Source organism: Acanthochromis polyacanthus, chromosome 20 (assembly GCF_021347895.1).
Source record: "Acanthochromis polyacanthus isolate Apoly-LR-REF ecotype Palm Island chromosome 20, KAUST_Apoly_ChrSc, whole genome shotgun sequence".
Classification (NCBI taxonomy): Eukaryota; Metazoa; Chordata; class Actinopteri; family Pomacentridae; genus Acanthochromis; species Acanthochromis polyacanthus.
In genome coordinates this window covers 10,763,066-10,775,892 of record NC_067132.1, presented here as the reverse complement: position 1 = coordinate 10,775,892, position 12,827 = coordinate 10,763,066, and the positions used below count along the sequence as shown (strand labels likewise).

The 12,827-nt window shown below is 41.9% G+C and overlaps 1 protein-coding gene across 1 annotated transcript in view; it reads right to left on the bottom strand.

Annotated features, from left to right (window-relative positions):
• adarb2 (adenosine deaminase RNA specific B2 (inactive)) overlaps positions 1 to 12,827 on the bottom strand; it is a 270,798-nt gene that overhangs the window by 108,654 nt on the left and 149,317 nt on the right. The window contains exons 2-3 of the mRNA XM_051940312.1: positions 2,046 to 2,132; positions 204 to 1,156 (exon numbers count right to left, since the gene is read on the bottom strand). Coding sequence (XP_051796272.1) covers positions 204 to 1,156; positions 2,046 to 2,132 — 1,040 coding nt within the window. The remainder of the gene's footprint in view (positions 1 to 203; positions 1,157 to 2,045; positions 2,133 to 12,827) is intronic.

Sequence of the window (12,827 nt, the reverse complement as noted above, 5' to 3'; positions counted from 1 at the left end):
TGTTTATCAGTACTGCCACCGTTTCTCCTTCCATCCCGCTCTCTTTAGCTCCTATCTCTTTTCCTCCTTAATTACTTGTTGGGAGGTGTTTGGATTTTCACTGATCGCCTGCTGTTTTGGTCATTACAGGCCCCTGTAGGAAGTGAAGTGGTTGCCAAAGAAGCTTAGCAGAAGACAAGCGCTGGGGATGTGTCTGTACTCACCTGGGGTAAATGAGGACAACTCTTCCTGCTGGCTTTGAGGCCTGTCCTCCCCTCAGGGGCTGTCCTGATGTTGAAGAGGGCCTGAAGAGCACATTGGGCCGCCTGGGTCTTGGCCAGCTTCTTGCTGCGCCCACAGCCCTCAAATATCCGCCCGTCCACACGCACCGCCATCACAAAGCTACGTAGTCGTCGTCCTTCAGCCCGCTCGGAAAGGCAGGCGTAGTGCAAGCCCGGCCGAAGCTCATTGAGCAATGCCACAGGGCTCTTGGGAGCCTCGGGCTCTGGGACAATCCCCCCTAGCCTCTGCTGAGCCTGCACCATCAGGTCCAAGGTGTGGCGAAGCAACCGTCCATGTCTCAGCAGCTCACTCGATAGCAACTCGCTCTCAGTCGCTGAGTTGCACAATGAGAGGCCATCGGAGCACGGCGAGGATTCAAACTCCTTAAAAAGTGTGTCAGGGAAGTCGGCCTGGTCTGAGGTGAAGTCGGCGGAAGGGTTTGAGATGTTTCCCATGGCCAGGTGGGCCTGTGGAGCGTTGGGGAACTGGATGAAGGACTTGAGGGCCAACTCTGCAGCCCTCATCTTGGCTTTCTTCTTCGTGGGACCGGTGCCCTCGAAGGTCAACCCATTGACCTCCACAGCGATGGAGAAGACGGGAGCGTGGACGGGACCTGTCTGAGACACCATGCGGTACTGCAGGCCCGGCCGCAGCTCATTCAGCTGCACCAGCGCATTCTTTGGAGCCTCAGACCAGGACAGTTTCTTATAGATCAGACGGAGCTGACACAGGTGCCCGTTGTTGTCCTCCTCCAGTGGTCTTTTCCTCTTCAGACCAGAGCTCCCACTTCTCGTAGAGTCAGAGCAGAAAAGCGACTGGCACTCTCCAGATCCTATGGGCCGATCCTCCAGGTTACCGATGTTACGGTTTTCCTTTACTTCTGCACTGCTGGTGCCTGCATTAAAAACAGCAAAAACAGAAACAATATCATTCAAAGTGGAAAAAAAATATACTCAAAACACAATCGTGAAACAGAAACTGTCATTAATGTGTGACACTCACGTTTATCCTGACTGAACAAAACGAATCAAGGAAAATCTCTCAAGGCAGATTGAGCCACTTCATACACAATGAAACGGTAATGAACACATCTACAATCATCTCCCTGAACCGAGCCCACTTCATACCACAGGACTCCATCATATTTAAGTATTTTAAAAGCCAAATACAAATCCCCTAAAATGGCGATGTTATCTGCCAAATCATCCTGTAATCTGCCTCCAAATTGGTTCTGAATCTGTGTCGTAAGTGGGAAACATTGGTCCCCGTGGCCAATGCAAAGCATCAATCCTATTTGTAATGGGGGGTGGGGATCGTGTCGAGTGGCAGACATTCCGAGAAAGGATGAGAGAAATGTCTGTAGCCCGCTTTATTTCACACTTCTATCCTCCGTGAGAGCAAAGTCTGAACAGCTGTGATACGCTCTTCAAACCTAGTTACGGGGAAGTGGTGGCGTATTGCATTTCTAATGGGAAATGAACAAAAATAGGGTGTTCAGATCTCGCCACAAGAATGTTAATGGTGGGATGGGAGACATTCACTGGTGGGCAGATTGTAGCTCAAGATGAGAGTATATGCAGGCATGCAAGTGCCTATCTAATGACTTATTTATCACGAACACTCAAATTAAATATTTAATAGCTCACTTTTATAAGAGTACAGATTTTAACACACACGTGTGTAATCAAAGAGCTCATTCCCCAAATAATTAATTATGCGAGCGCCTGCCACTGAGAGAGTTAGCGCAGTGTGAGCAGAGAGAAAGAAAAGAGGCAGCAGCTTACTTAAACTGTCCTCGTCCTCTGTGCTGTTGGTCCCAGGGCTTATGTACTTGAAGGGAGCGATCAATGCTGACAGCATACTGACTTTCTCTGGAGGAGAGACAAGAGACACGCAGAGTCAACAAGAGGGCAGCGGCAGAGATGTTTTGATAGTTTTATCGATTAAAGCCGCGGATCATCGTCGGCCCAACACGGGAACAGGAGTGGCGTGTAAGTGTGCAGAAGTATGCAAACATGATTGTTTCTCTACCACACATGCCAACACAAGGAAGCAAACACAGACACACACATATTGAAGATTTAAAATGAGGAAAAAAAATGACATGAAATGCAATAAACACTGGGTATCATGTGAGAACATTTTAGTTTTCTTATCCAAGCCCTCTCACTTTTCTCTGTCAGGTTTGCTTCTACCCAATCTCACCAAAATCTCATCACAGTACAAACTTGACAAGCGGAGGTGCTTGTTCCGGAGATTTAACTATTAGAAGAGTCAACACTCTTGAAATGGTCATATAAGGCAGCCTGTTCCTGTTTCATTCACACACAAAAATCACAACGGATCTCCAAATCCTGTCATCAGATAAACTGGTCGGAGTCAAAGGTGGCACTAGAGGACCAGAAACAGTTAGGAGTGGTGCAGCTGTGAACGACATTTCATCAGAGCACACATAACAAGACGAGACACTCATTAAGTGATTCTAGGACCAGTTTAATACTTTCCCCATATGCAAGGGTCCACTAGTCCTCTCCAACAACTACGCTACATGGCATCAGTGCACATACTTGGCAGTGGTGTGCATGTGTGGAATGTGTAGACGCTGATCTACTGTGCACGTAAAGAACAAAATCCTACAAGTTAACTTCAAGGAGACTGTTAAATAACAACTACATATCTGTGGGCTTCATGTACGCATTCGCAAGGGAGAGTAGTCAAACGTAGGCTAACATAAGACGAGGTCATGGGACAGCCACTGAGATATTAGGATCTTTAGGATCTTCTCTACTGTAATGAACTGTGTGAGATGCTGCACTCGAATATGCCGCTGAAATCATCAGTAATGTGTTTTACCCTAGTTATGTTCAAGATCATGTTATAAATGGAGATTTAGGTGTTTTTTTTTAATCTTGTGTAGAAGGCTGTTTGTAACTTATACAAAAGACATGAGAAAAGTGATCCTCATCTCCAATATCATATGCATCAGAATATTAATTTATTGTACCAAGATTAAATCAAAAAATGTGTAAAAAGAACAATTATTTTGCTTTGATCAAGCTGCTGGCTGCTCTTGTTCAGCAGCTATAACCTCTGTTCATGGTCCGCCCCAGATTACGACTGGATCGGCTGCTAGATTTTTTTAATTTTGTGTAAAAGTTTTGGGTGACCTGCTAGACAAGTGGTTGGGTGTGGTCCCTGGTTGGATTTCTAGCTGGCTAGACCACTACTGCATGCCATGTCCATGCAGTCTATCCTGTACTGCATCTCTCTAAATACAGGGAATAAAAATACCAAAGAAAAAACAATGTTTGAAAGAAAAACCTTTGCTGTACGTCCTCATAAAAATTGATGAGAAAGTTTAGTATTTAATAGTGGCAGGTCTTTGCTGTGGTCTGCTGGACAACACTGAGAAGCAATCCTCACTTTGTCCTCTGTGGCACGGTTTGATTTTAATACGGAATAAAAAATTCATGTCACAATGCAAATAAATTCACTCAAACACACAAAAAGCTAAATAATAAAAAATAACCATCACTTGGCGTGCTTAAACTGTAAATCCATACATAAACAACAACAAAAACCATATGTTTTGTATTTCTGTTTGATTCTTTGCCGTTCAGACATCCTCCATTCACACCCGCTACTTGTCTGATGATAAACTTCCTCCGTTTATCAGAGCTAACTTGTCGACAGCCGCTCTCTGCTGTTCCTCCCTGGGGCCTGCTGCTGTCCAGGTGTGCGTGTTGTTTACAGTGTGAAGCCCTATTAGGACCATCGCTTGGTCTGGTGCTCTCCATGCAGCACTGAGCAGAATTGACAGACCAGTCTGGCTCCTTAATTAAACCTCCTCTTTCTCCCTCAACACCAGCTAATGATCAATAAAACCGAAAGGTAAGGGAGCGACAACGCGGCAAGAAACAGTCAGTGGACAAGAAATACAAGAAATAGCTGGCTGATGAAGGGAGGACAAAGACAGGAAAAAGAAACAGAGGTGGAAGGAGTTAGTGTAGGCGTGTGGAGGTGTAGAGGGCGAGCCACAGGTCAAGATGACCTCCGAGCTGTCCTCGTCTTCGGCCCGGCGTTCAGCCTCTATAGCAACAGTTTAACACGGCTAAGTGCTGCATAAACAGGGGGCCACATTACAGTGCAATAAACGTGTTTTGATAAGAGCACAAGGTTGTGAATGAGCTCGGCCCCCAGTGCTCTCTCTCTCTCCTCGCAGCTCAACAGCACTAGAGGGGCTCAATGAGTCACTCTGACACACATGGATACACTCTAAACACTGAAACTGGAGCTGTGCTGGTCCTGGTGGGCCAACATCACAATACAAGCATTTTCATTCTGACCTAATTACGGACTAAAGCTTAACACAAGCAGCAATTTGGCCCTAAATGACTCCCCTGGCCAACAGGGTCATTATGCAGACCATTTCCAAATCAGTCTATATTGTTTTTAAAGCCCCTAAAGCCCCATTTACAGTAGAAAACATGGCTGTCTGGTGTGTTTACAAATGTGACAAAATTAGGGGTCTTTAAGGGTCTGCTGGCTGGGGCTGCATATCTTAGCTCATTCCGAATTTGTACACAAAATATGTATCCAGTTTCGTTGTAGCGTGAAAGACAAATGTTCACATCAAGCATGAAATTAGGGAGCACACTGAGGCCAGCAATTAACACACAGGAGCCCAGGCTTTCACAGTGGGGCCCGAAACGGCAGTAATGTATATTTGATAATCCTGTTTAGCCGAGGGATCTGAACCACCCACTCAACAGCTCCTGCCAAGTCAAATGGCCCACTGGGCCACGAGACACCAGGGCTTGGTGTAAACAGATGCACACAGTATGTAGGATATGTCACGAGCCTTAAAACCACAAGCTGCAACAGCGTCGGAAAATGTATTCTCCTTGAGGGGGAAAAAGCTGAAACTGCGAACACCCAAATCTACAGGTTTACAACACAAAAGGAGATGAAAGCAGTTCAATGCTAGTAGCAGCTACATAAATCCTGTTTGAGCAGGCCAGAGCAAATAAAACTATTTTCTAGTTCTCAATGTGGTGAAAAGACCTTTAAATTTGGTCGTCACAAATAAGCACAGAAGGTTTATCAGTTTGGCAGTTTTGAAAACCAGTAAATTATGTGCAAATCTGTTCTAAGAAAGACGGAGTCCGCAGTCCTATAGAGCGATTGTTGAAAATTTTGATAGTTAGCATATCAGATTTGCTCTCAAAGTGGATTTGTAGTAGGATCACTATAACGTGATCGTCAGCAGGCAGCTGACGTGACGTTCACGTGTTGTCATAGTTACAGTGACGCCATGCCACTATCTCACAATGATACAGAAATCTTTAACAAATCCATGGATCCAGACTATAAGCTGCATCACTGACAAAATCTAATCACTTGGTCCTTGTGTCATTTCTGACCTTCCCTGAAAATTTAATCTAAATCCATGATTCTGTTTTTCAGTAATGTTGCACACAGATGGAAGGGCAAACTTACGCTGCTTGTCACATAACTCTGCCGTGTTCCTTGGCAGAGTAAAAATAAAAAAATAAAAAAATAAAAACACTGTTAAATTCAGCAGTGCAACTCCGAAAGGAATCCAAGTTTCTATTAAGCAACATAATAGAAGGAAAAAGTTCGGTTTGTTTATCATACAAAGAGCAACATGGACACTGAATATTTTACAAGCCCAGACCAGCTAAAGCAGCTACTTTACTTGTTATTGTTTTCTGGCTTTTGTTGTGGCTTCAAATTTTACAAATATGTAGCCAAATTCTCAGCACTTCTACCATCTTTGTCAGATAATTTTGCGCTCATAAAATCACGTTTTTATACTTGTTCCATTGTCTGACACCAGAAACTGAATACTACATAAATAATAACAGCTGTATTTGTGAATTCAACTGTATGAAAATCCAGTAAATGTGAGTACAGGGAGCAGGAGAGAAGTGCAATGTAGAGCGCTGGAGTGTTTTTTGTTCAGGTGCTTGTGCTGTTGTGCTATCAAGACTGTACAAAGTGTACAGAGAGTTTGGAGTTGTAATAATTTGAAATATTCCCAGATTCCTAGACATAATAGCACCGAACTGCTGCTTCCATTATCTAAACCTGTAGCAGCGACGATAACTGACTAAAGACTGGAGCCAAAAATGACTGAAGCAATGATACAACAATTACATAATGATAGGAAAACAGTTCAGTGGAATAAAACAAACCAAATAAAAAAGGCATTGATGTCATTGATGATGCTGACCTGTTTATGGCGCTACATAATAAGTTTGGCTATCCAGTCACTTTAATAGTTACACAAAATTACGTGACAGTGCCTCCATAGTGGTTGTGATATTTCTGTCTGGATCAAAGCGGCGGAACAACTCGCAGCTGAGGTGGAATCCCTGAAAAGCTAATTGCATAAAGAGGAAGAGAGATTCAGTGCACTGTCCTCATTGCTTGCTGATGTGCTGGACTCCTCACTGGGCTGTCTGAAAGCCTGAACAGACCCTTTTATTCACTACTGAAAGGAGTTTTATTTGGACGAGGCGCACATTCACAGTCAGAATAGAGGTTTTGTCTATAAAGCTCCTCAGGTCTGTATAATCACACGCCACCTTCCGAAACAATTCTTTTCACTCTCAATGGAGCACAGTCCACTTCAAATGTCTCAGGAAGTGGCTATTGAGTAGAAAATATCACTGTGTTTTCAATAACTCTGACGTTGAATCACCTGTGTGGCGGGAAGCAGTTTAGAGGTCATCCTTCAAATGCCACCTCTGACTGTGTTTCGGTTGGTTTATGAAACGCTGGAACACGCACACTTGACTCTGATTTATGATTGAGCTCAGTGTGAAAACAGAGGCAGGTTTTCTTGTTATCGGAGACAACTTTTCAGTCTTGTACATTTGAGCATAAACTACTAACAAAGAGCTTATATGGCACCTTAATCCTGCTGAAAACTTGGGGAAACAGTGTTGATAATAAATTAATATAAGCATTTTTATCATTTAGTATGAGTGAATGAGGAAGTCCATATGGGTGCCAGATTGTGAGACCACCCGAAGGCTCCTTTACACAGAAATCATGTGGGGTTTAATCAGTGAATTCACTTCCTTCAGAAGTCACTGTGCTCTTCTCCTGTGTTAGAGGTGATAACGAGGTTAAGCTGTCTGCGGTGAGGTCAGCTTTGTGCTTCTAAATTTGTCACTTTCTTCGCACCACTTAAATCCTCCCAGTAACCTCATATGACACGTGGGCGAGTAAGGTGAATCTGCAGTCCTCTGTGTGAAAGCTGCACTTCAAAGCGGAGGAGAAAAACCTCTGCCTGCTATTAACTTCGTCAAACCCATCACCTCCGCTGATGTGGACACGGTTACCTTACGCGCCCTTCACGGTATCTGTCATCCATCCCTTCTCATTCAGCATCGGGCCTGAATGAATGAGACAATGCATGCCAATAGTCTCTGCTCACTACGTCCATCCCCCACTGCACCAGGACACAGCGAGAGGAGACGACACTCATTTGTTTCCACCACACAAAGGCTGGGAGGAGGAGGAGGAGAGCCAGGTTAGATAGGAAGAGCCTTGGCAGATGGCCATACACTCCTGATAGTGACAACACTGGCGATGGTGTCCATTCACAATGAGCTGCAGAGGCTCTCTCTCTCTGTCTCTCTGTCTCTCTCTCTCTTCTTGCGCTCCTACATCAGATCTGAGGAGAGGGTAATGAGCCCAATCAGATTTCCCCATGGCTCAGCATAACGAATGGGTCAGATGAGCGACGGGAGACACTATTGAAACAGGCGCTGGGGGAAATCTTTGACTCTGCCTCTCTCTCCGTTTACCACCTGCCTTTCTCTCTCTTTCCTGTCTGGATTTTTCTCTCTGAGACTCAGAGCCACTAAATGAGAGGCTGCATTGTTTCTCCTCAGCACTTAAAACCTGATTTCTGTCACTTCTCTTGCGAGGAAAAAGACACATAAAAGGAGACACTGTGCTAAGTGTTCTGTCTAACTTTTATCTGTATAAACATACATGGAAGGACAAAGTAAGCAGCATTTTTTTCTTATTGTTCACTAACGACTTGATGAGTATTAAATCTGTAATGTAATGCAATGAAAATGTTCTGTTTCGTGCTCTAATTTAAGTGTCACCATAATGAAAAGTGCACTTAAAAGTGTGAGACCTTTCAGATTTTTGAACAGGACATTTGCAGGAGAGTGGAGACATCCCACATTGTCTTGTTTGATTATCCCTGGCTCCTCTGTCCTCATGCGACCCAGAAATCAATCCAATCCCCATCACAAAGCATCAGGTATCGATTGTCAATTTAGAACAGATTCTTGGTTGTGAAAAAAAAAAGAACATTTTCAGGTTCTTACTCCACCTGAGTACAAGATGAAGCATAACTAACAGTTAAACGCATTTTTAGATTAAAAAAAAGATGAAGTGAAGTAATTCAGAAGCAGGTTAGAGGTTTCTGCCTGCATGAAAACAATCGAACACAAGAGGACCTTATTGACCAACGCCTTGTAAAGGATGTTCCACTGCCGTTCTGAACAGGAGAGATGATTGATGTGGTTCAGAGCTTTTATACTGAGACAAATAGTGTGAAATAACCCAATAATACTGACAACCTGTCCTTTTTTCTAAAACTAACCAAGTAGTTTGGGCGCCTAAATATGACTAAACACTATCTCATCAACATTAGAACCGTCGGTCATTTGAAACTGCAGCTTTGTTGGTGTGTAGTAGCCCTTTATCTGACACTGCAGTGACATTCCTTACAATGTTATTGAACAAACAAAGGATATCTGAGTGTGTAGCTTCTGTCTGGTTAAAATGTACCACTTAGCTGATCTTGCAAATTTGTGAAATTGGTCCAAATGGTATGAATAGAGGTTGTGTATGTCTGGGAATAACCGAGGTTTGGCTCTAATTTGAATTGCTACATTTTTAAATATTCACACCAGTGTGTCATATGTGGTGTTTTACAGAAAATTTGGATTAAAAAACATTAACCCCTTAAGCTTCAGTGTACCGCCGGCGGTACACCTACTAATTTGCATAGGAATTTCAAGAATGTCCGACGGCTGCAAACGCGATTATACAAACACTATACGCCGATGGAAAGCTTAGATTCTCATGAATCCGCCGGTATAAATCACTTTCAGATGCGATTACCACAGCGGGTGAGAAAAACACATTTGTCCGACAAAAACGAATATTCATCCATCCGTTCTCTATACACGGCTTCAACGCACACAGCGCGACTCACATTTCCGGGTTTATTATTACACACACAAAAAAAAGATTCCACAAAAAATGGCCATAATCCAACCTTTTACATCAGATGACACAAGCCAGTAAACTATTTTATCCAAAACATGTCCTGAAGTCGGTATAAAATCCCCGAATCGGTCATTTTCAAGGAAATGCACCTCACGATGCCCGTCCAATATTCCCCGTAATTTTTTTAATTTAAAAATAGAATATTAGCGATTTTTTGTACTGAAAACGGCTGGAATTGACTGAAGCTTAAAGGGTTAATGAAAAAGCCAGAGAGCCACTTTGCCCCTAACTATTTCTGTCTGAAAACACAAGCAAATGAGACTCTGGTGAAAAACAGAGGTGAAAACAGGATTTAAATTCAAGTCTCCTGGATACAACCTGCTGAGTGACTCCTCCACCAACCCTCCGACCTCCAAATGCCCACTTTTCTTGTAAGTGTGAACTGCTCCATTGCCATTAAGTGAAATGATAACTGAGCTCCAATAAATGTGATAACAGCCCACTGAGCCTGGGAGGTGGAGGAGGAACCTATTAGGAAATAAGTATATTCACTATAACGTACATTTAATGAGCTGATAAGATCCAAAACACACAGACAATAACATCAAAGTTGAACTGGCTGTTACTTCTAATGCTTCGATTTTATTTACATCTTATTCAACAATTTAAGCACCATGATTATGCAGTGGTTGGTACTGTCCTTTGAAGGTTCCTGGCTGGAACCTTTCTGTGTGGAGTCTGGATGCTTTCACTGTGCCTGTTTGTGGGTTTTCTGTGGGGACTCTGGCTTCCTCCCACACTCCACAGTCACACATGGTGGCTTAATTAGTGATCCCAAACTGGCCGGAGGTTAGCGCTGTAATGGACTGGTGCCCTGTGTAGATGTACTGTAGGACTGATTAACAAAAATCATCACAACACTGTTGCTTTCAGAAGCTCATTTACCCTTTTAATGTATATGATGGGAGTCAGGGACAGAAGGACAGTCTTTCTGCAATTAACCAACTGAATCAGTCCATTTGTTGCCACCATTTCCATTCACTTACACCCAATATTGACATAGATCAGTCAAACAGTTCAAGAGAAACATGTAGAGAATAATTTCATGCTCAGAACATCACCTCAAATAACAGCCTCTACAAATTCCAGAATTATTTATTATGGAAATAATTACTTATTAATAAAAAATGACTGGATATCACTAAAATATCACCTAAATGACCTTTCAAATTTAACAACAACCACCTTCTTACTAGCTAAACAATAATAAAATGAACTTATTCAGAAAAAGTTTTGATTGTGTTCGTCGTATTAAATTGAGATAATCATGACAGATATTTCTTTTTTGGTAATATATCAAATTTTATATGGAAAATAACAAATTGTATCTGTGTCTGAGAAATCACTTTCAACTAAGTTACCCATTACAAAAACACCTCTAAAGGACGTGTGCTAATTCCAGATCACATGATCTGCTCCACGTGATGTCATTTCCGCCTGAAGAAAAGACTGGAAGACTCCAAGGCTTTCTGAGTTATTTAATATAAAGCAGTGTGTGAGTCAAGTGTCAACAGGTTTACTACAGTATCTTTATAAATACTTCTAATTTCAATTTTACTCAACTGTATATACAGGGTGACACAAAAAAACGGGAACTTTTTAACAATCCAATGAAACCAAGAGTGATGGAAGAAAAACATTGTATTCATAGTAATAGAAACCTTAAAACATGCCATTTAAGAAACAATGGTGGAATTTTTATTTTTTAAAAATGACTTCCTGTAGATGGCGTCCTCCTGTACGAATGCATTCTTGAAATCTGCTGTTGAGATTCCTCATTGACCGCTGCAACGTCTCAGCTGGGATACTGTGAATTTCATCCTGAATTCTCTGTCTTAACTCATCCAGAGTTCTTGGTGGAGTCGTGTACACTTTACTCTTGAGATAGCCCCAGGTGGATTTCAAGAATGCATTCGTACAGGAGGATGCCATCTACAGGAAGTATTTTTTAAAAAAAAAAGAAAATTCCATCATTGTTTCTTAAATGGTTTCAATTACTATAAATAAAATATTTTCTTGCATCACTCTTGGTTTTATTGGATTGTTAAAAAGTTCCTGGTTTTTGTGTGTCACCCTGTGTGATATTTATAATAATCTTTCTCTAAAAATGCCATGTGGTGTTTTGTTATAGGCGGCCATGTTGATTTTAGGCCTGAAAACAGCAAAAATGTCGACTGTTATATAGAGTCCGGCAATTACATATTGATCCAGTAGGCTGGATGTATTAGCACAGACTGCTGGATATTTAACAGCTGATTAGCAGCAGTGAGGACAAAGTAGAGAGGCCACCTGCTTTACTTTTGCTCCACTGGTCATGAACACCGAGGACACAGTCTTCTCTGCAGATTCTGTCTGCGTGCTGTGTGTATTATTGTCTTTTAGATCCAATGTTATGTTGTGTGCAGTGTATAATGAGGGTACCATGCATAGCTTTTCATACAAACTTGGTCGATAGTTGGTTTTTCAGTTACAGTGTGTACGTATTGTGCTGTGTATGTCTGTGAAATTCACTCTGATGCCTTTAGGCAAACGTCTCCCTTTCGGTTTATTTGCTGTAATTTCTTGTTTTCATTAGGGATTGAAGTTGGCTGGTATTGCTTTTCATTTAATCGTATTTAAAGCTGTGCGTGTGAGACACTGATTGAAAATGAAACCGATAAACTTCTGAAATTCGGAATTCACACAAAGTGTCTTATTTCAAAAAATAATAATTACAACCGACGAGAAGATAGAAAATAGAATTATGTAGGAACAAAACTCAAATATCAGCAAACACCTGACTCTTTACAAGGATTTGGAAATAATGAATCAGTGGGCTTACAAATTAAACACCTGCACACATTATCATACGGTTTTTGGCAACTTTAAAGCGATAGTTTGACATTTTGGGAGATGCAATTATTTGCTTTCCTGCTGAGAGCTAGATGATACTAATTTCATGTCTGTTTGTAAAATATGAGCCTACAACCAGGAACAGGTTGTCTTAAACAGGGATTAAGGGAAACAACCAGTGTGGTTCTTTCACTTTTAGGGCTAAGTCATGGTTTCCTTTATACATACTGCAGCTGGTGATGTTTGGTATATGCTCACTAGAAAACATGATGGTTGATGGCAAAAAGCTGCTTTGTTTACTGTTGATGGGCTTGACAATAGAAGTGCATGATATAACTGAAGAATTTATCAGAAAAAATGTTTTCTTTCGGTCAATATTGACAATT